This window comes from Marmota marmota, unplaced genomic scaffold (assembly GCF_001458135.2).
Source record: "Marmota marmota marmota unplaced genomic scaffold, marMar, whole genome shotgun sequence".
In the NCBI taxonomy this organism is placed as follows: Eukaryota; Metazoa; Chordata; class Mammalia; order Rodentia; family Sciuridae; genus Marmota; species Marmota marmota.
Window position 1 is genome coordinate 20,767,318 of NW_026000221.1, and position 25,536 is coordinate 20,792,853.

The 25,536-nt window shown below is 52.8% G+C and overlaps 1 protein-coding gene across 5 annotated transcripts; it reads right to left on the bottom strand.

Annotated features, from left to right (window-relative positions):
* Positions 1 to 13: 13 nt before the first annotated feature.
* Positions 14 to 25,131, bottom strand: Adgrg3 (adhesion G protein-coupled receptor G3). Of its 5 annotated transcripts, XM_048792118.1 has the most exons (14): positions 24,647 to 25,131; positions 22,892 to 24,031; positions 19,060 to 19,213; positions 10,246 to 10,384; positions 8,428 to 8,574; positions 7,622 to 7,756; positions 7,082 to 7,121; positions 6,855 to 6,955; positions 6,627 to 6,739; positions 5,337 to 5,459; positions 4,075 to 4,355; positions 3,813 to 3,906; positions 2,270 to 2,459; positions 14 to 522 (listed from the first exon to the last, which is right to left on the bottom strand). In XM_048792118.1, the coding sequence occupies exons 2-14, from the start codon at positions 22,941 to 22,943 to the stop codon at positions 193 to 195; spliced, it is 1,899 nt and encodes a 632-aa protein (XP_048648075.1). In that variant the 5' UTR covers positions 22,944 to 24,031; positions 24,647 to 25,131; the 3' UTR covers positions 14 to 192. The 5 variants fall into 5 exon arrangements, with proteins under 5 accessions (XP_048648075.1, XP_048648076.1, XP_048648078.1 ...); XM_048792120.1 differs by having other exon boundaries at positions 180 to 522; positions 2,185 to 2,459; positions 22,892 to 25,122; XM_048792119.1 differs by lacking the exon at positions 5,337 to 5,459 and having other exon boundaries at positions 22,892 to 25,122.
* Between the last annotated feature and the right edge of the window lie 405 nt (positions 25,132 to 25,536).

Below are 25,536 nucleotides of genomic sequence, written 5' to 3' on the forward strand. Positions count from 1 at the left end.
GGGGGGGGGGGGGCAGTCACACAGGGAGGAGCAGGGAGGCCGGGGCTCGTTCCACATGCTGCCCTGCCACGACCCACTCTCTGGGATCAGGACCCAGCGACACCAGAGGTGGACAGAGGCCAGCGGGTGCTCACTAGGGAGGCCGGGCCGGCGGTGAAGGTGTGCTCTTTGCTCTTGGGGGCGGGGGTGGTCTCAGGACTGTAGGCCTAAATCCCTTGCACATCTGCATCCGGGGACTCTCGGATCTGTGGACATATCTGGATGGGACCTTTGAGGCCACAGGATCCAACCCGTTTCCTCTTCTGCTGCGCCGTAAAGAGGAAGCAACCGAGGCCCCTGCATCCGCAGCAGCTGCTGAGGGCACACAGCAGATGGGAGGTGAGTCTGGGCGCAGGGCCGTGGCCATCTACTCATGGGACACAGAGGGGGCCTGGTCCAGCCGGGCAGTGCCCCCCGAGGAAGAAGGCATGGAGATCTGACCCGGGAGGTAGAGGATGGCAAACCAGCAGAAGATGAAGACACCTGTTATAGGGAGAGAGACTTGGTGAGCCTGGGCTGCAGAGGACAGGCCACCCTGGGCTGGTGGCTGCCCAGGGCAGAAGGGCTCCATTGTAAACCTTCAAGGACTCATGAAAATATCAGGCAAAAATGAAACCTACTCCTGAAAAAGAACCAAACAGAAATCTTGGAAATGAAAAAACAAGGATCTTGAAATGAACAAAACAAAACAAACAAACAAAAAACCTCAGACATCTGTCACAGAAAAGAAAGAGCAAGATAAGAAGAATTGTCAGATACACAAACCTACTGCAGTGGGATCTCCTACCATCCTTCTCTAAAGGATTACTACAGGATGCACTTCAGCAAGAAGAAGGAAGGTGTGGGGTGTAGGAAATTGAATGAGAAACAAAGGCTTTGTGTTTTAAAAAAACTTGTAACAAAAATACTACACAGCAATAATAGAATTTAGAGGATTCAATGGCAATTAAAATGCCTGAAGTGTTTGGGAGGAAGACAGAAATCCCAAATAACTCAGACTCAGTTGAAATTGAACTCAGTAGAGTGAGGCATGCAGGCTTAACTTCTGCAAGAATAATGGCACAATTTATAATTTCAAGATGTATCTCTCCCTAACTCTTAACTTCTAGAATTTTTCAGAGACAGACTCAACGATTCTTCAACTGAGTCTATCCTCAGATGGTTTTAAAGTAATCATTGCTATTGCTGTTACTACAGTTCCCACATATTGAAGATCTATTGTCTCACACGGACAAGATCATAGTTATTCAACATGAAATCTGGCAAGAAAGTGCTGAGACTGTCCTGACTTTACAGATGAATGAGGATCATAGGCAATGAATGACTTGCCTGAGAGGTGAGTGAAACTGGGATTGAATCCAGGTGGGCCTGGACCCAACCGCCATGCCACATGGTCTCACGGGGCACCGGGAGCCAGCCCTGGTCTCTCAGGTTTGCACCCATTGCATCTGGGATGACTGGTTCCTAGTGGCTCCCCTGGAAAGGGTGAGTCTTATCCCACCCTTCTTGCCTGTGTCCCTCACGGTCAGGTATGATGTCCCTTTGAGCTGTGTGCATGAATAATTGGAAACCGAGGAGCAAAGAGATCAGGTGTGGGAAAGAAAGTGTAATCCATCGCCTGGGCTTCTCTTCCTTGGCAGGGGGTCTCAGAGGGAGGACCCCACCAGGGCCCGTAGTACACATAGCAATCACTTTCTTCCCTCCTCCTTAGAGACTCTATGTGACCTGCCCTGTCATATGGACACCAAATCACATGACCTTGCCCTCCTTTCACAGTTGATTGGACCAGAGATGGTCACCTGTCTTCGAAGGTCATATAGGGTTGAGGTGGGCCATGTGGGACAGCCATTTGGGGCCATGGGTAGTAACAGGCAAGCAGAGAGAGAAGAATGAAGGAGTTTCCACAAATGCTAAGTGACCAACAACACCAGGCTCCGGAGAAAAGATGGGGACAGCCTCTGCTTTGATCTGGGTGGCGTTCCTGATCCTGGTAGCAGGTCCCATGAAGTCAGCCACCCTTGATGCTCTGATTCTAAGAGAGCCCTGGATATTTAAAACCAGAGAGCAATCCTGTTTCACAAACCATCCTGTCCCCGACTCCCAGCACCTCCAGGTGCAGACAGGACAGCGGCCCAGGAGTCTCACCTTGCAGGGAGTTGAAGAGGGCGAAGATATAGATGGTGGACAGACCCAGGGGTGTGAGGACAGCCAGCCCCCAGGTCACACCCACCAGGCTTGAGAGGCCCAGGATGGTGAGGACGGCCTTCCAGCTCTGCCCCTGCTCCTTGCCGGCTGTGACACTGCTCAGGGTGAAGATCTTCCAGGCCACCAGGGCCAGCACCACGGCACCAAAGAGGAAGGTGATGAGGAAGTAACCGTGGACGGTGGCGTAGAGGGCAGGCTCTTTCTGGAACCAGCACCTGGAGGAAGTGGATGGCCACTGGGACTGGGGGAGGTGAGCTTGGCCAGCCAGCCCCAGGACTCCTGCCCCTGCTGACCTTCTGTGACCTGGAAGACACCTCCCCCCACCTCCACCTTCCACGCCCGGCTCTTCCACTGGGTACGGGCCTCCACAGGCTCCCCCTTGCATCTCTTTATTTTATTTATTTATTGTTTTGGTACCGGGGATTGATTAAACCAGGGGTGCTTCACCACTGAGCCACATCCCCGGCCCTTTCTAATTCTTTTTTTATTTGAGACAGGGTCTCCTTAAGTTGCTTAGGGCCTCACTAGGTTGCTGTGGCTGACCTTGACCTTATAATCTTCCTGCCTCAGCCTCCCGAGTCGCTGGGATTACAGGCCACAGGGCCCAGCTCAGCTTGGTGTCACTTTAGATAATGGTGCAAAAGGGCCAGACCAACTCCAAAGGCCTGTTCCGCTTGCTCCATGTCATGTTGTAAAAAATATGAATTTGTAGCCAGTTGGGCATAAACACCCAGAATTTTGCTTCTCCTGTAAAACCACTCCCAGGCTGCCCTGCGGACGCCCTCCCTGGAGGATAATGATTGGCAGCACCTTAGATGGACAGGGGACTCCCCCTCCACTGCAGAGCCCCGTGGCCACCATGTGCACTTATATGACTTATTGGGCTTCTGAGGACCCTGCATATGGGGCCCTGTGGACAGGCCCAAGGCTGCCCCAACCCCTCCCAGCACAGAGCAAGAAGCCAGGGCTTCCTTGGAGATCACTGGGTAGAAGTCCGGAGGCTCAGCCAGTTCCACCACTGCTCCCTGCACCACAGGGCTAAAGGCCTGAAGGGTATGTCCATCAGCTGCTCCAGGGTACAGAAGAAGAGACTGGGGTCCCAATGAGGACAGGTTTTCCCAGGGTCACACTCACAGCAGTTGGGGGCAGAGGCTGACTGGACCCAGGGATGCTGGGAAAGGTTGGGCAGGTCATGCCCTGCATGAGGGCACCTGGATGAGGGTCAGGCAGGGGCTGAAATCTAGCATGCCCTGCACTCACCAGGCTGAGAACCAGGCATGGGAAGGGTGTCACCATGGTGGCTGGTGGTGGCCCGGGGCAGAGGGGGACATCCTGCCTCCTGGCCCAGGTCTCCGTCTCCCTTCCTGAGGAAGCCCCCTCTCCCATTTCACTTCCTTTCTGCAGATTTCAGTTTTCCCCTGTGCCACGAGTCAGCTGGACCTGAGGATCCTGCTAGGCTTGACATTCTCCGTCTGATTTCCTAGGATCCCCTCCCCCACCTCCTTAGAGCATTAATACGTGACGCTAGAGGCTCCTTATCACCCCCTCTCCCGACAGCCCCCACTCACAGCTCCAGAGAGGTGCGGTTCTCCTGGTCGCGGATGGTGTAAAGGCCATAGCTGTTGGCACTGCCGGTGCCAATGACCATGAGGGCAGGCAGGCCTGGGCACAAGAGCAGGAGGTGTGGCGTTTCCGGGCTCCCTTGGCATGTCCTCCTCCAAATCCCCTCCAGTCCTGGGGGAGCGGGAACACCCTTCCCTCTCCCCAAGGCTGCCCCCCTCTCTCTCCCCCAGGACCGCGGTCCCCTGTCCCCTTCCATGCAGCACCTACCCCAGCCCACCAGGCTCAGCTTCAGGTAGTAATGGCCGAAGTAGGTGTTGAAGACCTTGATGACGAGGAGGTAGAGGTGGAAGGCTTCTAGGCCCATCCAGGTGAAGGTGCAGAGCAGGAAGTAGTGGAAGATGGCTCCCCGGATCCAGCATGCAGCACGGGACCCCGCCGAGCCGCTGCCCACGCTGACCAGGAAGGCCAGATTCAGGAGGAACAGGCTACTACTCAGGGCCACATGGATCTTGGGGGCGTCTTCGGACTTGAATCTCTGCAGGGAGAACCTGGGGCCAGTAGGACCAGTGAGGCCCTGGGGGCTGGCGCTCCCACGGGTCACCCAGGCCTGTCCACCACACCATCTAGGTTCCACCCCGACAGCCCTGGGCTCTCAGCCTCGTGGTCAGCTCCCGTGTCCATCTCTGCCAGCAGCCAGAGGTGAGTACCCTCAGGTTCAAGTTCAGGAGCCCTGCTGTGGCCCACAGGGCACCCTGGGTTCTGGAGTCTGCCAGCCTCATCCCATGACTCTGGGCTTCAACCAGCTGCATAACTTGCCGTCCCCTGAGCGCAATTTGCTTTCCTGCGCCTCCCAGACTCGGCCATGCCCAGCTCTGTTCTCAAAGCCCTTCCCTGCTCCCCAGCAGCACCCCCTGTGGCTCTCCGACTCCTGTTCTCCTCCCAAGCTCCCCCCCCCCCCGGACAGTTCCTTCTGGGGAGCTGTCACCACACTCTCCTGACCTGAGCCCAGGCTGATGGGACGTTTCCAGCAACACAGTGAAACGTTCTCCTCTCCCCTCCCTGCACCATAGACTTAGTCCTGGCACAGGGCCAAAAGGGGCCCAGGGTTCATTGTTGGGTGAGTAGATGGGCATGTGGGTGAACAGGGGTAGTAGGAAGAGAGGCTCATAGAGGGACAGGGACTTTCACAGAGTCACGGAGCCTGGCCCCAGCCTCCCTGCTCAGTGCTTCTTTGCAGGGCTCGCCTCCCCCCCACTATGGAGACCTCCCTCTGAATTCCTAGCAAATTAGATCCAAAAGGGCTCTTGACACTGGGAGCCGTGGCCCACACCTGTAATCCCAGGGGCTCCGGAGGCTGAGGCAGGAGGATCGCAAGTTCAAAGCCAGCCTCAGCAAAAAGCAGGGTACTAAGCAACTCAGTGAGACCCTGTCTCTAAATAAAATACAAAATAGGGCTGGGGGTGTTGCTCAGTGGTTAGTGCCCCCCAGTTTAATCGCCGATACCCCCCGCCCCCCAAAAGGGCTCTTGCCTGAGGAATGGGAGTGTGGGGCTTCCTGGAGGGGGCATGAGGGATAAATGTCCACCTCTCCTAAGTTGCCAGGCCCCATCTTGGTGACATTCTTCCTGGTATTCCAAGCCCAGCTCACAGGCTCTGGCAACACAACCAGGTAGAAAGTCACACTCGGCCAGTTGGGATGGGGATGGTGTCATGGAGCAGAGCTTGGAGGGGTGGGGTGGGTGCCACATGGGGGGTGGCCTGTGATGGAATGAGTGGGGCTCTCGGGGGCTGCAGCCTAGGGCCACGTGGGATGGAGGCAAAGGCTTTGAGAAGGGCAGACAGGAGACCCAGAGGCTGCCCCGTGGGTCGTGGTGAGCCCGGGCAAGGCCCCTCCAGGAGCGGGGATGGGAAGGCTGGGCTGCCGCTGCTCCCACGGCTCCTCCGAGATGCCAGGAGAGCCAAGTGGCTGTGCTCTCACTCTCTGTGCTTTTCCTGTGCCCCTGCCCCCTTCTGGAGACAGCCCCAGGTGTCCCTAAGAAACACCCTTCCCTTCTGCGCACTCATCCATGGCGGGTGAGGGAGCTGGTGGCTGGTCCTGTCCGCTCCAACTCAGGAGCAGGCATGAAGCCTGGCCTGGCCAGCGAGCGCCCTCCAGCCCCTGACCACAGTGACCCCATGGGCACAGGGTCCAGGTTGGACCAGTGAGATGGCTCTGGTGTAGGCACAGGGTAGACGACGTGAATGGCCAGTTCCATGGGCAGGTGACCTCGGCAGGGCCTGGAGTCACACAGGCCCCGGGCTGGGTTACTGCTCTCCTGACCCCGTCCTGGCAGCTGAATAACGCCTGAACAGGGAGCCACGTCGTCTCATTTGGGAACAGGTCCTGCCGCTCCTGCCCGCGTACCCGTGTGTGTTTAAGATGATTAAAGTGGGAGGAGATCTGTGACACCCCCCCCCCCACCTTCCTGGCTCAGATACTCTACAGTTTCATAAGACGTCACCATCGGGGAACGTTGTGGGGAGGAACTATGGACTCTGTGCTATTTTTCCAATTTCCAGTTAGTCTATAATTATTTCAAAATAAAATATGTTTTTACAAAAGACCAAGACTGGGGACCTTTTTTGAGCCTCTGGATCTAACCCTGCCTGAAGCCCCCACATGTGAACCTCATCTGCCTTATCATGGTTTGTTAAGCCAATCTGAGTTGCTGCCACTTGACACACTTCAACCTCCAACCTGCTTCGTGGGCAAGGAGACTGAGGAGCAGTGAGGGCTCTACCCTGCCCCCCGGAGGTGTGGGCTGGGCTGGGGCCACCCACCTCAGGGTAAGATAGAGGACAATGGTGAAGGCCAGGAAGATCATGGAGACTCCACAGCCTGCCTGGGAGATGTGAGTGAGGACCTGCACGGTGGCCCGGTCCAAGACGGGCCTCTGTGGATGACAAGGACGACATAAGAGCAGGTCCATGCTCCCCCAAAGCCCTGGCCCTGTCAGGAAGCCCCTCCCTGGGGCAGGACTACGGGGGTCACAGTGGAGTGGGCTTTACCAACAGCAAGGCGAAGAAGGTCAGGTGGTCACAGTGGCAGACAGTCCCCTCAGCTCCGAGCTCGGTGGAGCAGCCCTTGGAGTCCCAGTCCCCAGCAGGCCCTAGAGGGGAGGAGAGGGGGACCAGAGGAAGGGAAGGGAGGCCCCTGAGGGTGGGACTTGCCTCACCCCCATGGGAGCCCACAGTCTCCCTCTCTCTCACCCCAGAGAGGGTCCTCCAGGCCTTACCTTTATTCACATCCCAGAACACACAGGTGAGGGTCGCGTTCTGAAGCCAGAGGGTGGAAGTCAGGAGAGAGGAAAGAGGCTAGGGCGGGGTGGAGGAAGGGGGGGAGAGGACACCATCCCCAGGCCTAACCTGGGGTGCATCAGGGGGAAAGCCGCCCCCGAGGGTTGCACAGGAAAGTGGCCTGCACCTTGGGTGTGCCTGGACCGATAAGTGAGGGACACAAAGATGGCCTGGGGCTGTGGGCGGAGGGTCTGTGCGTCTGCACCTGCGCCTTTAGGGAGCGCGGTGGGCGGGCGTGGGAAGCTGTGGGCATGCAGGCGGCTGGCCTGGCCCTCAAGTGCCCCGCTGTGAGCACAGAGGGTGTCTCTGTGAGGTGTCTCTGGCACAATTGTGTGTATGTCCCTAATGGCTTCTCTTGGGCTGATGGGAATGACAGAGGGCACAAGGTCCCACGTGTGTCTGCACAGAGCCCCGGTGCCTGTGTGTGCCCACCCGCCTTACTGCCTGATAGTGACTCCAGGCCCCAGGTAGGCACTCACCGGGGGCTGACGTTGGTGGGAGAAGGTGATCTCCAGAGGCTCTGGCAGCCTGGTGACAGGGGTGCGACCCACACTCAAGCCCACCATGTGGTTGTTCAACACACTGCTGCCATCTTCCAGGCGAAGCTGGGGGCCCTGGGAAGGGGAGGGGGTGGGGAGGGGGAGGCCAGGCTGCAGCAGGGACTGCCCCAACCCCTCCTGGCTGGAGATCCAGGATCCTCCAGGACCTGGGGCTCTTGCCTGGGGGGCAAAGTCCGAGGCCTGTGCTCCAGACCAGCTGATCACAAAGCCTCGTACCCGAGAGCCCTCTGCTGTGGGCCCCAGCTCCTCTGTCCTGTTACCCAGGGGGTCACAGGGCTAAGATCAGCCGAGAAACCAGGGGCAGTGGGTGTCTTCAGGTGGCTGAGCATCCACACCCAGGAGACCCCACATCTGTACAGAAGTAGCCACACGCCTCTGGGTACACCCACTGGGTTCCCATTTGCAAGAGTGAGAGCTCACCTGTTCATTGACTGTGGTCACACGTGAGTGGTGCAATTGTGTGTGTACAGAAATAGAAAAGGACGCATGTGTTTGTGCAAGGGCACATGAGCGCGCTGGCGTCTCATATGCAAGCCAAGGGTTGCTGATTATGGGGCGGTGGAGGCTGCAGTCCATGCCCCCTAGAAATGGCTCTGGATGACCTGGCTGCTCTGGGGACACTCACAGGGCTTGGTACCTCCCTCCCCCAAACCCCAAGGTCTCCAGCCAGGCCCAGGCTGGTGCACAGGACCACAGAGAACGCAGCATTGAACCTGAATCCTCACCTTGAAGAGGTCTCCAGCACCGATGTCCAGAACAGATATGGCCAACCGGACTGCAGACCTGCTGCCCGGCAGGGAGGCGAAAAAGCTCCTGGGAAGTCGGACTCTGTCAGGGGGCTTGTCCTCGCCCATCATCACCTGCCTCGGAATCTGCAATCACAGGTCAGCACTCCAGCCCCCATGCAGGTCCACCATTGCTCCAGTTGGAAGGGAGACTGAGGCAAGCTGGGCAGAGGGGCAGCACTTACAGACCATCCCCCCCGAGGGGCAGGACACTGGGCTTAGGCCAGGCTCTGTTCCTCACAGTCAATGACACCTGTGTAGCCCCAGTGTCCCTAGAATAGAAAACAACCACCTGCCACCGTGGCCACCTGCCAGGCTGAAGGTAGCTCCTGAGAGAAGACCCCTGGGCGGCCTCAGTTTGCAAGGAGGGGGAAGGCCAGCAGTTGAGAGCCGTGGGCCAGGACCTAACAGCCCTGTGCTTCCACATGGCTCCATGGTGACCGTGTCTGGCTTCCGACTCAGGAATAAGTGGAAAGAATCAGGCCATCAGGAAGGAAGGTCAGCAAGGGAGACAAGGGCAGAGGTGCAGGACACACACATTCACTGAATGAAATCCTTCCTGCCCAACCTCAAATTGTTTAAAAACGAAGGATGCTCAGAACATTAGAATAAACCCCAGTGGTGATCACAAAGCCCACTGTGTTCATTCCCTGATCTCCCTGGCTCCCGGGGGACTGCAGCCTGCTCCCCGCTGGTCCCTGCCTCAGCAGCATCCCAGGTGGATTGGAATAGAGGAGCTAAGAGTTGGAACGAAAGGCCCCCATTTTCTCGTTCTCAGTCCAGACATTGTTGAAAGGACCATGCCAGGCAGAGGTGAGTGACATAATCAAGGGTGGAGAAAGACCCTCTCTGTCTTCCCCTTTCTCCAGAAAGAACTAAAATTCCCTCAGGGATAACCAGCCTGCCCAGCTGCCTGGTTCTTCACCATCAAATCCGTCCCCTAGGCAGGCTGCTGGCCTGGGAGCTCCAACTTTACCAGGGAGGGCTCGCTCCTCCAATCGCATACAGAGTGGCAGCTCCTTCATCATTTTACCGATAGGGAAACTGAGGCTCAGTAAAGTCATTTCCTCATAATCTTAATGGCTGGTAAGGGGCAGAGCTGGAATTTTTTAAAATATTTTTTTTTATTTGTTGATGGCCCTTTACTTTATTAATTTATTTATTTTCATATGGTGCTGAGAATTGAACCCAGAACCTCACACGTACTAGGCAAGCGCTCTACCACTGAGCCCCAGCCCCAGCCCCCTGAGCTGGAATTTGAATCTGAACCAATGTGGACGAAGACACACCCCCTTGCCCATTTAGCCCTTCTGCTGCCAAGTGTATCCTCCCTGGTTTTAAATGTGTTCCCTGGGCAGCAGAGCTCACGGGGATTTTAGACTTGGAGGAGCTTGAGAATTCATCCTACCGATGAGGATTCTGGGGCCCAGAGAGGGAGAGGGACTTCTGGGGACATCCAGGGCAGAAGTGGGAAGGCCAGTACCAGACACTGTTCTCTGGACTCTCAATTCAGTGATGTCCCAGAGGTCTCCTCCCACCGCCCTAGACTGTCTAGTACCAGGTCCACTCATCCAGGTAACTCACTAGTTAACTCACTAGCACCCGTTCACAAGGCGGGAAAGTTGTACTGAATGGAACCCGGGAGGGTGAGGCTCTCACAGGCACATGGCACTGGACATGGCTCTCTCAGAATCTTTAACTGTATGCCCAAGGACAACAGGGTCAAGGCCAGCCAAGGGGCTCGGGAGAGCTCTTCACCTGAGAGGGTTTCAGAGAGAAAAGCAGATCTTCCGAGGTGTCGGTGCTGAAGTTCTGGACCAAAGCCTTCACAAAAGGCATATCCACTCTGTCCTCCAAATTCTTCTCCACCAGGTAGAACTCGTAGTGTAGCCAGTATCTGCAAAGGGCCAGGGTTGGGGGAAGTAGGAGCCTGCAGGCTGAGTCACCCACTCATCTGACCCAGAACACCAAAGATGCTGGGGTCACTGCGGGGGAAGACGGGTGGCTTGGGAATAACCAGGTCAGTCCTGAGGGATTCCAGCTAGGGGTCCCTCCAAGTATTTTATGTGTTTATCTTTTCTGTGATAAAAAAATAACAGAATTTGCCATCTTAAAGTGTACAATTCAGTAGAAATAAGTACATTCAAAACGTTGTGGGACTGTCCCCACTATCTAGTTCCGGAACACTTTATTATCTCAAAAGGAAGTCCCATATCCATTAAGCAGTCACTCTCCCTCCTCAGCCCCTGGCAACCATTAAATTTGCCTTCCGGCCTCTAGAAGTCTGCCAATTCTGAATTGTTCAGGCAAACAGAACCATACAGGAGGTGGTCTTTGGCATCTGGCTTCTTCGTGTGGTGTTATCAAGGTTAATGCATGTAGAATCATCATCATTATCTTATTCCTTTTTATGAATAAATATCATTTCCTTGTATGGATGTACCATATTTTGGTTACCTGTGGGAGGCCAACCTTACAGTACACTCCCCAGCTGGGTGCTGAGGCGCTCAGTCACAGAAATGGGTGTGTCTTGCTACAGCCCCATGGGTGAAGCTATGCTCACCTGTTCCTTTGTAATATAACCCCTTGCCCTGTTTAGGATAGAATCTTCCATGGAAGTGCCTGTGTGTGTCCCCTCCTCTTACTGTGCCCTTGGGTGTGGCCTACCCAGGTGTCAGTCAACCTGCTGACAGTGGACATCATGAAGATAGACTCAGCCCCCTGAAACCTGACCCCTTGCCTCATTTGAATAGCTTCTCCTCAATAAAAGGGATCAGGGCGTGCTCGCTCTCTCTCTTTCTGCGGACCCTTAAGGTCAGAGGAGCCGTCACAGCGACCCCAAAGAAAAAAGGTATTTGTGTCTCTTGTGTGGTTATTTTGTGCAGCCCCAGTTAGCCCAGTTTAACTAGAGTGACCCCTGAGCCTTTTAGTCGCGAGAACAGAAACCCGGCAGTTACCCATTGATGGACCTTTGGATCTTTCCCACTTTTTGGCCAGTGGCAAAATTACGAAAATCCATGTGCAAACTTTTGCCTAAAGATTTGTTTTCAATCCTTACACAGGAATAGAATTGCTAGGGGACATGGTAATTCTACATCTAACCTCTGGAGAAGTTGTCAAACCATTTTCCACAACAGTTGCGCCATTTTGTAGTTGCCTAGCAACGTATGAGGGTCCCAGTTTCCCCACATCCTTGCCAACGCTTAAAACCTTTCATTTTGGTTTCATTTTATTTTTAATTTTTGCCATTCTCATGGCCTAAATAAAAGGCTCATGGTGTCCCATAGTTTTGATTTTCACTTCTCTAATGACCAGTAGATGTTGAGCATCTTTTCACGGGTGCTTATTGACCTTCTATACTTAAAATCTCCCCCAGGCACATCAGCACACTTCTTGAGTACTAACTCAACAGAGAGAAGCTTGGTTTTTGAGAACTGAGCTGCATGGGAACCGCCTGGGAACAGAGCTGGTGTTGGAACCATTAAAACAGGAATTAACTGGCATTCATTTTGTCAAGGCCACCCAGTGGCGCTCTCCGTGGTGCTGAAATCTTACCGTGCACCAGGATCCTTTTCCTAGGCATGGAGTCTCCAGAGCTCCTGCCAGCCTGTTCTAGAAATTCTGAGCAGGGGAAGGCTGAGGTAGTCATGGGACATAACGGGGAGGAGTGGAGATATGACCAGATGAAAGTTCTGGAAAGGAGTAACCATGGAGGAAAAAAGGGAGCCTTTTATTTTGCCATCATTCTTGAACAGTTGCTGTTATGAAGAGAAAAAAAAAACAAAAAAAAAAAACCCAGAGACTACAGAAAATATATTGTGCAATAGAAATAGCAAACCATGCAAATATATGCACACACGCTTTGGTGGAAAAGGCATGAGAAAAGCAGCCAGCCAGACAGATGGTCCAAACCCACTGATTGAGCTACACCAATTGATCCTAGCTTTCATTTACCTTTAAAATATCTAGACAAAGAAGTATGGTGACTTTTATTGCAATCAAATAAAATAACAAATTGTAGAAGTATTGTAATTTTGTTGCCAAATAAAACACTGAATCATATACATATATATTTAATTCACTATATATATTCACATGTATTCAATTATATATGCATATATATACATATACATATACATGTATGAATATATGTGTTTATATTTATACATAAATATGTTTATATATATATATATATATATATATATATATACATATACACACACACACACACACACAACACACACGTATTAAATTCATGCACTTAAACATAATTCCTTTGCTTTGCAAAACAACCCAATTCACTCCTGAGGACAATTTTCTGATCTGATTCTCAGGTGTAGGAATTCTTATAATTTTATGTGGCCTCAGCATATCTTTTTTTTTTTTTTAACCCAGGGGCACCTAACCACTGAGCCACATCCCCAGCCCTTTTCAGTTTTCATTTTGAGAAAGGGTCTGGCTAAGTTGCTTAGAGCCTTGCTAATTTACTGAAGCTGGCTTTGGACTTGAGATCCTCCTGCCTCAGCCCCCGAGCCTGATATTACAGGTGTGTCCCCTGTGCCCAGCCTAAACATACATTTTGAATATCCACTGGACTTTCTCTTAGCAGAAGCAGGCCTTGCCCTTGACACAGTTTCCTGCTCTCCAGCTCCTCCAGTTCGTCCATGTGCTCAATCCAGTTATCCACCTTGTACAACTGTCTCTTAGTGACCACTTCCCTCTGGGACAGCCAGAAACATCACACTTGACTGGCGCCAGTGACCCACATCCCCCAAATGAACCATGCAGACGTGCACAATGACCACATCCCAGTCCTGCATGACCTACTGGAAGTCACGCCTATTTCCTTTAACCCCACCAATAACTCCCCTGCAGAAATGCTTGAATAATGCCTTGGACCCCAAGGAAATCTTTGACACATGGATGTCTCTCTCTGTCTCTCTTTCTCTCCCTGGCTGCACTTCCTGAAGTGTGTGTGTGTGTGTGTGTGTGCACGTGCACACACATGCACGGTCTCCAGATGTGCCACAAACTCTCCAGGATCCATAAGTATAAAATATTTATTTCTATCTCATGTCCCTCCTAATTATTGAAGAGTGCTCTCCATTTTAAAGATCCTAAATCACAACATCAGCCCACTTTAAAATATTATTTTAGTTGTGAAATGGGATACATATTTAAAAGTTTAAAGCATAGATGTATGATTAAATATTGTTATTATTATAATTATTTTCATACTGGGGATTGAATCCAGGGGTGTTTACCCACTGAGCCACATCCCTAGCCCTTTTTATGTTTTATCTAGAGACAGGGTCTCACTAAGTTGCTTAGGGCCTCGCTAAGTAGCTGAGGCTGGCTTTGAACTCGTGATCCTCCTGCCTCAGATTTATAAGCCTCTGGGATTACTGGCGTGCACCACCATACCCAATCTGTTTAAATTATTAATCATAACATTGGCACTCATTGAAGTATCACCTTCTTTGATATGAATACAGCTACTTGGATTTCCCCTGGTTTACTTCAAATGTATTTTTTTTCACATTGTGCCTGTTTTTTCTAAATAAGTGCTATGAGATTCAAAAATGTGTCTTTTACTTTGAAGGGCTCTCCTCATATTCTCCAGACCTCCAAATGTCCAGAAACTTCTAGGCCTCGCACTCTTGTGGGGTTTCTCTCCTATCCTGGATGTCTTCCTGAGGCACATTAAAGATCGTCACGGTGGTTCTTATGAATAATTTCCCCACGGACATCTGAATTCCAGTCTCTATGGACATGTTTTCCTTCCTTTTAGGCAGATACCTAGGAATGAAGTCAGGGTCCCATCGACTCAGTGAATGTGAACAGATCCCCTCAAGGTAAAAGATGAGGCTTTGGCCTTCACTCTACTTATTTTGGTAAAACAAGCCGAATGTGGGGAAGAACCCAACACGCAAACGCGCCTCATCAGATCTACTCAGCACACCAGGGGGAGCGCAGAGAGGAGCTTGCAGAACGTCAAGATGAAGAAGGTCTCTGTGAACTCTTGACAGAGAGCAGGAGAACTGGGAGAGCCCAAGTAATCACTGTGGCAGTATACAGTTGGCGCTGCAAGATTAAAGTAAACTGTTTACTGAAGACTGGTATGGAGAAAAAGCATTAGGCATGTGTTTGCTGTATGCCCATTGCCAGGGGCTGGGTTTATGTGCTGGAGCTGGCACACTCACGGGCAGCTGCAGGTGGCTGACCCCCTGAGGAAGTTCATCCTTGCCCCTTGGTCCTTCTTGAAGGCCACCTGACCGATGGGGAGTTGAGCAGGGCAATGTCACATCCCTCCTTCTTTCAGGTCTTGGATGGTGGCAGTAACCCCTATCAGTTCTTCCAGGGATGTGGTTTACTAACTCAATTGGAAGATGTACCAGAACCTTCTATTTAGCCTTCCATGAAATGCCTCTCAAAAGCAATTCAATGGACAAAGGACAGACTACCCTTTGTCTTTCATCCAGTTCTTTGATGAAAGAACTGGCTATCCAAATGCAAAAATGGTAATTGCAGTAATAATGATCACAACATAAAGTTAGGCATTTGTCTCACATTGTGCACAAAAAATAATTCCAAATGGATAACCCAATTATAAGAGCTAAAATCAGACCCTTGCAGAGGAAAACTCAGGAGAAAAATCTATGTAACCTTGGGCTAGGTGAATATTTCTTTGATATGATATTAAACACACATATGCAAATTTAAATTGGGTTTCATCAAAAAACGCTTTTGATCTGCAACAGACAGCATTAAGAAAATGAATAAGACACTGGTAGAAAAATATTTGCGAACCATACATCTGATAAAGGACTTATTAATAATAATGAGATTGTTAATAGTAAGAAGGCGAATCAATAAAAAGGGGGAAAATTTAAATACTCCTTTCACCAGAGAGAATCTATAAAGGACTCATAAGCTCATGAAGAGCAGCTCAGCTTCATTCCTCATTTATGAATGCAAATTAAAACCACAGCACAACATCACAGCACGTGCACTGGAATGGCTACCCCTGAATACACTGGGGGGAATTCAAGTGTGTATTACAATCAGAGCCTTCTTATATTCTTAAAGGGAATGCAAAGGAGGCAGCCACTTTGAGAAACAGCTTGGCAGTCTTTCATGACACAAAACACGCTTAACCGCGTAGCCCAGCAATTCCATTCCTTAGTGTCTACCCCACCCCGCAAGGGAAACCATATCCACAAAGAATTGAGTTCCAATGTTCATGGCAACATTATTCAAAATAACCCAGAACTGAAGTCGATCCAAGTGCCCATCAATTGGTGAATGAATACACTCAATGTCATAGAGCTATATGATATGTATATTAGAATATGCTAGAAATATGATTGGAACTCAATGCATGCCAAGAGAAAGTAGCTAAACCCAAAAGACCACCTGTTGTATGGATCTCTTGAGATAAAATGCACAGAAAAGGCAAATATCAGACAGGAAATAGATCAGTGGTTGACCGTGGCTAGGAACGGGGGCTGGACTTTATGGCAAAGAGATACAAGGGTACCTGGGTGGACAGGGGGGAAGTGTTGTAAGCAACTGTGGTGACGAGTCCACACTCTGTGCAAATGCACTATCAATCATTGACCTATGTAGATGGTGTGGGATATATATCCCAATTAATCTATCAAAATTAATAGAAGCAAATGATACACAAGTATATACTCGGCAGGGGCTAGAATTTAGAAGATGGATAATACCAAGCATCGCAAGGATGTGCGTAGCTGGAGCTCTCACACGTGACTGGAAGGAGTGTAAGTTGATAACACCCACCACAGAAACTATGGCAGTGCTTACTAAAACAAGCCACATGCCCATCTGTGACAGAGCACCTGCCCAATTCTCTTAGTATTGGCCCAAGAGAAATAACACGTTCCAAAAAATGTTCACTCCCAGTGGCTTGAGAGGCTGAGGCACCAGGATCACAAGTTCGAAGCCAGACTCAGCAAGGCTCTAAGCAACTTAGCAAGACCCTGTCTCAAAATAAAAACAAAAAAGAGCTTGGGATGTGGCTCGGTGGTTTAGTGCCCTTGGGTTAAATCCCCAGTATTCAAACAAAAACAAAACAGAAAACGACCCAGGCTCCCAAAGAGCCTTAAATACACAGATAATATGTCCTTGAGGTAATTTTCATAGTTCTGAAGCTGCACCGCCTGAGTACTGCCGGTGAAACCAAAACCCTCTATGAAGCCGAGCAGAGCTTCCGCAGTCTTGTTATTTTCCTGTAGGGGACTGTAGACATAAATGGGAAAGATATTCCATACAGCTTTTAGAAGAATAGGAGGGCCTCTTCATGGGCTAGGGATGGGTGAGAATTTCGTAAACAAGACCGCTAAAATTTGACAACCCGCCCTATAACAAAATGAAGAACTTCTGGGCTTAGTCAAGACAGCACCGAGAGAAAGAGGTATCCCACAAGGAGACAGACTATGATTCCCATGCGTGTATTTGTAAAGACAAGTATCAAGAACATGTGAAAAATCCCCCAAAATCAAAAAGAATAATTTAAACAACTTCATAGAACAATGAGCAAGAGGCTTAAAAGGGGCGCCTCGCCAAGAGGATATCAAGATGCCAAGTGAGCACGTGACAGGTGGGGACCTTGAACATCATCAAGGAGCTGTCGATTATTATGAGCTGCACTCCGAACCTGCCATAATGGCTCAAGTGAAAAGGCAGACCATACCAAGTATTGACAAGGCTGCAAAGCATGTGGAGCTATCATAAGCTGCTGGTAGGAGTGAGATTTGGCTCAACCATTTTGGAAAACTGCTTTGCAGTTTCTACTAAATTTAGTGAGTGGGTCATACGTCTATCCTCTGACCCACCCTGCCTAGGAAAATACCTTACAGAAACACATGCATTCAACAACATACACCATCAGGAATGCTCATAGAACGCTCTTCATATTGGCCATCCACAAGGAAGACTGGATAAATGAGTCGTGAGTCATGTGTGACATAAGAAGCTAAAAAGAAATATGCCAAAGTTAAAATAATAGCTGTCCCTGGATGGTAAGATTAAGGGAATTTTTTTCATGTTCCTTTCTGCACCTATTTTCCAAATATTTTGTGATGAAGATATATTTTATGATGAGAAAAAATCATTAACATAAATAACACTAACATCCATTGAGCTCCTACTCTTCACTCATAGTTCTTGCCCGCATTATCTGATCCTCTAAGCTCCATGATAACCCCCTGAAGAAGGCAGGAGAGCCCCAGCAACAAATGCTTTGGACCAGCAATAAAAGGACAGGGCTGACTGGGGACACGTGGACAGCTAACATGTCTGGGTTATATATTTAGCCCTCACAATGGTTCTAAGGGGGAGGTGTTATTTTAGTCCCATTTTACAGTTGGGGAAACTGAGAGCTAACCCGTCCAAAGGCCAGTGCCACTTTTGAGCTCTGGTGGTCTCAGTTCAGCCTGGGTCACAGAGGCCCCTCCCTCACGTCCTTCTGAAGCTACAGAAGCAGCTGCGGGTGGGGATGGGACCGTTTTTCAGGCCACCAAAGGAATGCAGTTCCATCAGGCTGCTGTCCCAACAGCGAGCCTGAGAGCACCAAGTTTTCATTCATTCCTTCAACGAGTAATTGTTGAGCCCCAGCTGGACGCCAGGCCCTTCTGGGGGTATTCGGAGGGGCGATGGGTGGAGAGAGGCAGGGGTATCTGGGGAGAGGGCTCTTGAAGGTGCGTTCTGAGGCCCTCCCTCTCTGCCCCCCCAGCTCACTCTCGCTCCTTCCTGATGATCTCACCTTGCTCGTCTCCTTGGGGCCACCTGTCCTGCACAGCTTGCCTGGTGGCTTTGGTCTCGGTTCAGCCTTTGCTGGTGTCCACCCCAGGCCTCGCACACGGTAGGCAAGTACTCTACCACCGAGCCGCCCCCCCCAGCCCTAGTCACGGTTTCTAAAGTGCAAAGTCGTCTACACTCTTTGGGGGCTTGACAGTTGGCACCTGCCTGCTTCCCCAGGTCAGACCGGCTTACACAGCCCCTTCCTCCTTGGTCCTTGCTTTTATTTCCAATCCTATTCCCCTGCCTGTCCCTCTTGGCATCGTGGCCTCCATCCCCAGAACTTTATGCTTGGCAGCTCAAAATCCTGTCGTCTTTCCCAAATACTCTGAAAGTCTGATCACCCGCCACTGCCTGGGTTCAACCATAAAACTCCTATGTACTCTTCAGAACCCTCCTCCCTTGCCCTTTCTACAAAGGCGGGCAGACTTTCCTCCTTTGGACTACCTGGCACCTGTCCACCCTTCGGTCACACACTGGAGTCACCATCAGTGGGGTTCATGTTCATGTCCGTCCCTCTACGACTGCCAAGGACAGAGACCCATTCATTTCTGCATCCCTTAGGTCAGGAGGACCCCCACCTAGCAGAGGCAGAGAGGAATCGCCAGGGGTGGGGGCTGCGACAGGGGGATGCGGGTGTTAAAAACAAGGTGGAGGGGAAGGTGGAGCCGCACCTTTGGAGACAGACGGTCGCATCCTCCTAGTATTTCCCCTCCCCCACCGAGCAGCCCCGCCCCCAGGCCTCACCTCTCCAGCTTTTCAGGGTTGCAGGAGACATTCCCCAGCTGCAGGCACCTGGCAAAGCACTCCCCGGTGCGGTTCAAGTAGAAGGGGTCGTACTGGTCCTGGATGTCCAGCCCCAGGCAGAAGTTGCGGGGCTCTTCAGGGCCTGCCCCCTCGCCTAAGGGAGGGATGTGGAGAGTGAATGGCAGGGTGGGCAGGGCACCGGGGCCAGGAGGGACTCAAGAGTCTGTGATGGGGCCTGGAGCCCAGCCTCCTCCTCCACAGCGTCGGTGCATCTGGCTGGACTCCGCCCACCCTGACCCTCCCTTTCCAAAGTGAAAGGAGACACCCCTGCCACCTCACAGGACTAGTCAGTGTAGATGCGGGAAAGATAGACAGGCAGATGGACAGATCACTTACACGAATTTACACTAATAGGATCACTTGGTGATATATCTTGAAGAGCTTTTCATCTCAGTCTTTATATAGTTGCATACTATTCCATCATATGGATAGAAAGACAATTTTTCACCTCGTCCCCTATTGATGGTTTTAGGTTTTTGGTTTGGGGCTTTTCTTTCCTTTTCTATTTTTACAAGTTGGAACAATGTTGCCATGACAATTCTCAAGTGTGCATCTTTGTCAGCTTGTGCTGAGAATTCATAAAAACATTCCTATCATAGGAAGTGCTAGATCAAAATGTATGTGTTTTCAAGCATTGCTAAATATGTGGGGGCTGGGTGTGTAACTCGGTGGTAGAAAGAACCCCAGCATGGCAAAAACAAAACAAAACAACAAAACCAAAAACAAGCCAGATGTAGAATACATGCTTAGCAGGTGCAAGCGCCTGGGTTCAATCTCCAATGAATAAATAAGCCAACATTGTTAAGTACTATTGAATTTTCCTTCAAAAAAGCTGCAGCTATAAGTACTCCCACCAAAAGTGGGCAAAAGTGGCTATCTGGTCACATGTTCATAAAACCAACTTTTACCCAACTTCAAATTCTTGCCCATCCAAAAGGTGAACTTGAGAGTCTCATTCTAGTTTTAGGAAGGAGTCGGAGCAACTGTCTGTATTTGCTGGGCACGCAAATACTTGCTGGTATCTTTCCAAGGACTGCTTTGCCATTTGCTTTACACACTGGGGCAGGAAGGGAGTCTGGGCTCTGGGCATCTTCATCTTTCAGACCAGCCCACCTGGAGCAGTTTCCAGAGCCAGGTCTGGTGAGGTGGGCAGGGGGATCATTTAAACACCCTTCTCTGGTGTTACAATTAAAAAACTAAAAAATCACATGCAGTAGTACTTTCAACTTAAACTAGTTGGGTTTTAATATTATTGTTATTGTTGTTATTATTATTATTATTATTATTTTAGTAGTAGATGGACAGACTACCTTTATTTTATGTATTTGCTTTTATGTTGGTGATGAGGATTGTGCTAGGCAAGCGCTCTGCCACTGAGCCACAACTCCAGCCCCTGTTTTTTTATTTTTAAGACAAAAAGTGTATGGGGAATGATACTGGCCATCTTGTATGGACATATGACCATGCATGTATGAATATGTAACAACGTATCCCACCATTGTGTATCATTATTATGCGTCATAAAAAAAACGGGGAAGAGAAGTCCGCGGTAATTGTCATGGCAGAAAGGAGTAACCACGGGTTAAAAAGTAACATCTTACAGTTGATTTTATAATAGTTAGATCTATATGTGACGATGTTGTCTTCATTAGCTTATAAAGGAACTGCCCACTTAGGTTAGCATGTGAAGATTAAAGGCAGGTGCTCCGAGAGCCGCCCAGGGTGGGATCCTTTTCTGCCCTGGAGTAAAGGGTGGGTGGGGAGGAGGAGGGAGAAGGGGAAAGAGGGGGAGTGGAAGCTGACTTGGGAGGGAGCCGCCCTTCCTCACTGTCCCAGCCCTGCCCAGCCCTGCCTTCTGCCCCAGGCACACAAATGTGCAGGAGCAGAGAGGCCCAGGGCATGGGGGGACACGGCTGCCCTCTGGGGCTGTGCATTTCAGGAGGTCCCTACGGAAGCTCTTGGTGAGAACCCAGCTCAAAGAACATTGTTAAATAGCTTTTTGTGATTATTGTTTTTACCATGTCAGAAGCACTTAGCCCAGGCAAGCAGATCCCCCAAACGGCCTCAGTGTGGAGAGATGCCACCCACCCCTCCAGACGCCCCGCCAGGTCCACCCACACTGCCCCAGGCTGCTCTGTGTGGCCCAGGGAGGGGGCAGAGGTGAGAGGGGAGGCCAGGGCGGCCTCCAGGCCTCCTCCCATGCCCTCCAGCCCCTCCCTCCTGCTCACCAGCCTCACTTTTCCTTGGGGACACCTTCCTCCCTTAGCCTTTAGACTCGGGTACTGAGAGCTTTCCTCAGAAGAGCCACTACGGGTGTTTGTCCCCCTCCTCCTCTCCCACCTTGGAAATGTGCCCTTTATGATCCCTCCATTACCACCGAGCAGGCATCTGACCCCTGCTCAGCCTTCACCCTCAACCTCCACATGCGGGTCCCCAGCACTCACCCCAGGGTGAAGCACCCCTGTCTGTCTGCTAGACCGTGAGCCCCATGGGAGTAGGGACCAAGTGGCACAAACGCAGGATCTATGCAGGACACCGTTGGTGCTTCTCGAATGAATGAATGAGTAAATGACCGCGTGAATGAATGAGTGAATCAATGAGTGGATGAGTGAGTCGCAAATGGGGACTGCCCCATAAACATCCCCAAAGGACAGAGTCTCACCTCTAGACTTGAACCTGCCGAGCTCCTTATGTCATTCAAATGGCTGCCCTTTCCCCCAAGCCCAGAGACCCCACACCACCATCAGGGACACGCCAGAGGAGCCTTGAAGGCCCAACAGCAAAGTATGGCTTTGGCGAAGACCCAGGTCCTAGGACACTCGTGAGGCCCGGTGATAGCCATCTCCCACTAAGTTAGCTTAACTGCCCGCACTGTGCCAGGCCCTCCCTGCCCACCAGAGGGGCAGCGCCACTGGGCACTGTTTTGAGGCAGAGACAGAAATTTGCACGTTGCTGGGTCTCCCAACATTTGAAGAGAAGAGGGGGCTTTGTAGCCCAGAGAGGCTGGTCAGAGCCTGGGCCCCTGCTTGCTCCCGCTGCAGTGAGTGGTCAGCACGTCTGTCTCCCTGATCCCAAGCTCTGAGGTCGGGGCACCTCCTGCCCCCTCTGCCTGAACCACACCAGCAGCTAAGAGGGGCACACAGAGCAGGCCGGGGCGGGGGGCTGGAGGATGGCTTCCTGGGAGGGAGGACAGCAAGGCAGGGCCCCTGCCTCCAGAGGCCCCTGGAGACCTCCCGACCCCACGTCTGTGTGTAGGGGCAGGAGGCGGAGGCAGGAGGCCTCTGGGTCCAGCTCGGGTCGCTGAGGACCTTGGGACACTTGGGACACAGGGAAAGTGAGCCCATGAGGAGCGGGTGGACGGCCGCATTCAGAGTGTCCCCCAACCCCCTCCCCAGAGTCCAGAGACCAGCTGAACAGCTTGTCCCAGAGCAGGCCTGGGAGGGAGCCCAGCTGGGATGGGGTCACTCTCCATCTTCCCCACCTGCAGGGCTCTGTGGAGAACAAAGGAGGCCTGGGACCACAGGAGGACCACAGGAGGACCACAGGAGGACCACAGGAGGACCACAGGAGGACCACAGGACCACCGGACCCACCCAGAGGGACAAACCTGGGGGAGGCCCGAGGCTGTGAGGTGGGCTCCGCAGGGGACATGCTCCGACCCCGCTTCCCTTCCCGCCTGCCCAGCCCACGGCTCTCCCCCTCCCTGCCCTGGGCCTCTTGCAACACAGGGTCTCCCAGGCTTGGCGGGAGGGGCTGAGGCGCCAACGCTCACCTGAGGCCAGGAGCAGGAGGAGCAGGGTCCCCACGCCCCCAGGTGTCGCCATCGATGGCTGGCAGAGCCCTGCAGCTGTCTGGTCCTTTGGTCCCCAGCTCTGTCCCTCTGGTCTGCCTCCCCACTGCCCACCCCACTGTCGCTTCCGGTGACGGCCTCTTTCTCACCCTTCCTGCTCAGTGGCGCCATCGCCATCAGTTGTGAAACGTGACTATGGGGAACTAGGCAGCGTTCCCAGTGTCACAGGCCCTGAGACCCCCTGCAGAGGGATGCAGACTGAGCCCCACCCAGGGGCTGCTCCCACGGCCTGCCAGTGGGGCTAGAGCCGGTGGCAACAGAGCAGACCCTGGGAATGGTGAGCGCCGGCCCCGGGTCAGGGCTCCGCTCAGACACCTCCTCTTGCAAATGGGGACCTCATCTCCTCCACAAAGCGCCGGTGGCAGTAGGTAGCCTCCTAGGTGGGGTCAGGATTTGCTGAGACAAGCCAGGCACCTGGCCTGGCTCTAGGGATGAGGTCGAGATGCTGGGCTGCCCCCTACTTTGAACGAAGCCGGACTCCAGCCCACAGCTGCTGGGGGCCTGGGAGGAGAGAGGAGTGGCCCCGCCGACCTGCTCAGGATAACAGGAAGGACAGGGAGGCAGGACGGTGTGGGGCAAGAGCACGGGCCCTGGCAGGGTGGTCAGGCCTGGGCTGACGTCTGTCCTAGCCACTTCCTGGCCAGGTGACCCTGCCTGGGCTATCTGCCACTCACAGGGCTTGGGAGGAACTCATGACTGAGGCAATGGGGACTTGCTGGTGGGGGAGGGGCATTATCACACTGTCACTCGATGGTAATCAGTTCTGTGAATTAATCGTCATCCTCCCTAGACTGGTTGCTGCTGGCCCAAGCGGGAAGTGGGGGCAGCAAACACACGCCACCCCGGCTCCAACTCTGTGGCCTTGAGGAAGCCACAGGTGAGGCCAAGCCTTTGGTGTGTTCCCACGGCCACTCGGAATTCAAAAGGCAAAGGGCCCCCGTGTGTTGTCACCAGCAACCCCCAGACCCCTGGGGCGGAGGCTAGCCCTGTCGTACCTTGGGGAGCTACCAGGCCTTCCCTTCCACAGGGCGTCCGAACAGGTCTCTGCTGGGTCCTCTGGGCCTGGGGAGGGGTGGGGACAGAATTCAGGGTCACTCATGGGCTGTGGGAAGCAGGTGGGAATCCAGGGCAGAGCAGCAGCTCAGAACCCAGAGTTCCTGGGCCCCAGAACTTCCTAAGCAGGGAAGCTGGGACCCGCCGGACCTGCCAGCCTCACCCCGCCACACAGGCAGGGGCGAGGGGAGGCCTCCGTGCTGATGTGCCGGGCCGCTGCAGAGCCCCACCCTGAGCCCAGGCCCTCAGGGGACCAACAAGTGCCGGCTTGTGAAGGGCCCAGAGATCTGCAGCCGGGGACACAGGGCAGCCAGCCCCGAGGGAGAGGGACCAGGGGTGTTGGGAGGGTGGTAGGAGGTCAGGCAGGACCAGAGGAGCCCCCAGGACTATAGCTCTTCTGGGAAAGACCCTGTGGGGGCCAGGGGGCCACTGGAACCACTCACAGAGCCCTGGGTCCCCTAAATCTCAGGGCCAACACAACTGTGGCTACTTCTTCCACTACCTCCTGTCCCCAGCTTGTCCCAAAGGCTCTAGGAGGGCAGGGCCTCAAGCCCTCTGGTCAGACCTGGCCAGTATTCACCCATAAGCCATTCCATCCAGTTCCCATGCCACAGGGACACCCACCTGGTCATGTCCTGGGGGAGGGTGATCCCCTGGTGGTCCCCTTCCACAGCCCAGGAAGAATCCTCAGGGCCCCAGGAGCATCACAGAGCCTATCAGAAGATGGGACCGGACCCAAGACCCCTGAGCCAGCCACAGAACTATGTTCAAGAAAGAGGAGGGCTGAGGGGAGCCGTGCTCTGCCTGGGGGTGGGGTGAGGAGGAGGTGCCTCGCCCACCCCACCCCCAGCCTAGACCAGTGATGAGGCTCAGAGACCCTCTCACCCTGGCAGGGAGGCCTGCGGGACAGGAGCTGGCTCTGCTCCACTGGGCTGCCAGGCAGGCCGCTGGTGGGGTGAGGGTGTCCTTGGGAGGGGTCGAAGGTGGGGGCAGAGGCCACCTGAAGGAGTGGAGCTGGGAAGTACAAGGGCTCCTACATACAAGGTGCCCACAGGTCCCCAAAGATCCTATATCCATGCCCTGCCTATCTACCACAGCCACCACGGTGGCCTGGTGCCATCCTGCCCCACCGCAGAGCCCCGGGCCTCTCTCCCCTGCCAAGCTCCCCCTTGCGTTGGCCACAAGAGGAGGGAGAAGGCTGGGTTGGGGACCGGGGGTGGGGCTCTGACCCCCACCACAGTGGGACTGCATACCTGAGCACAAATAGTGGTGACCAAGGTGACCTGAAGGGGGACAGGAGCCTATGAGACCTCCTAATCGGGGTCACAGGATGGGAGGGGAGATCTGGCAGAACCCAGTTTAAAGGCAGAGTGGGGTGCGTGACCCACCCATCCCATTCCCGTAGCCCACTGCTTCAGACTGGCCTCTAACACTGACCACCTGCACCCCTGACCTGCGAAGTCAGCTCTCACGTGTCACCTCTCTGGCAGAGAATTTTTGGATTTGCCAAAATT

Coding starts and splice junctions, on each gene's coding strand:
- Adgrg3 (XM_048792118.1), bottom strand. CDS start 22,943: ATGGCGACACCTGGGGGCGTGGGGACCCTGCTCCTCCTGCTCCTGGCC. Junction 7,757..8,427: donor GTGCTGGAGACCTCTTCAAG/GTGAGGATTCAG, acceptor TCCCCTTCCCAG/GGCCCCCAGCTTCGCCTGGA. Junction 2,460..3,812: donor AACCGCACCTCTCTGGAGCT/GTGAGTGGGGGC, acceptor CACTTCCTCCAG/GTGCTGGTTCCAGAAAGAGC.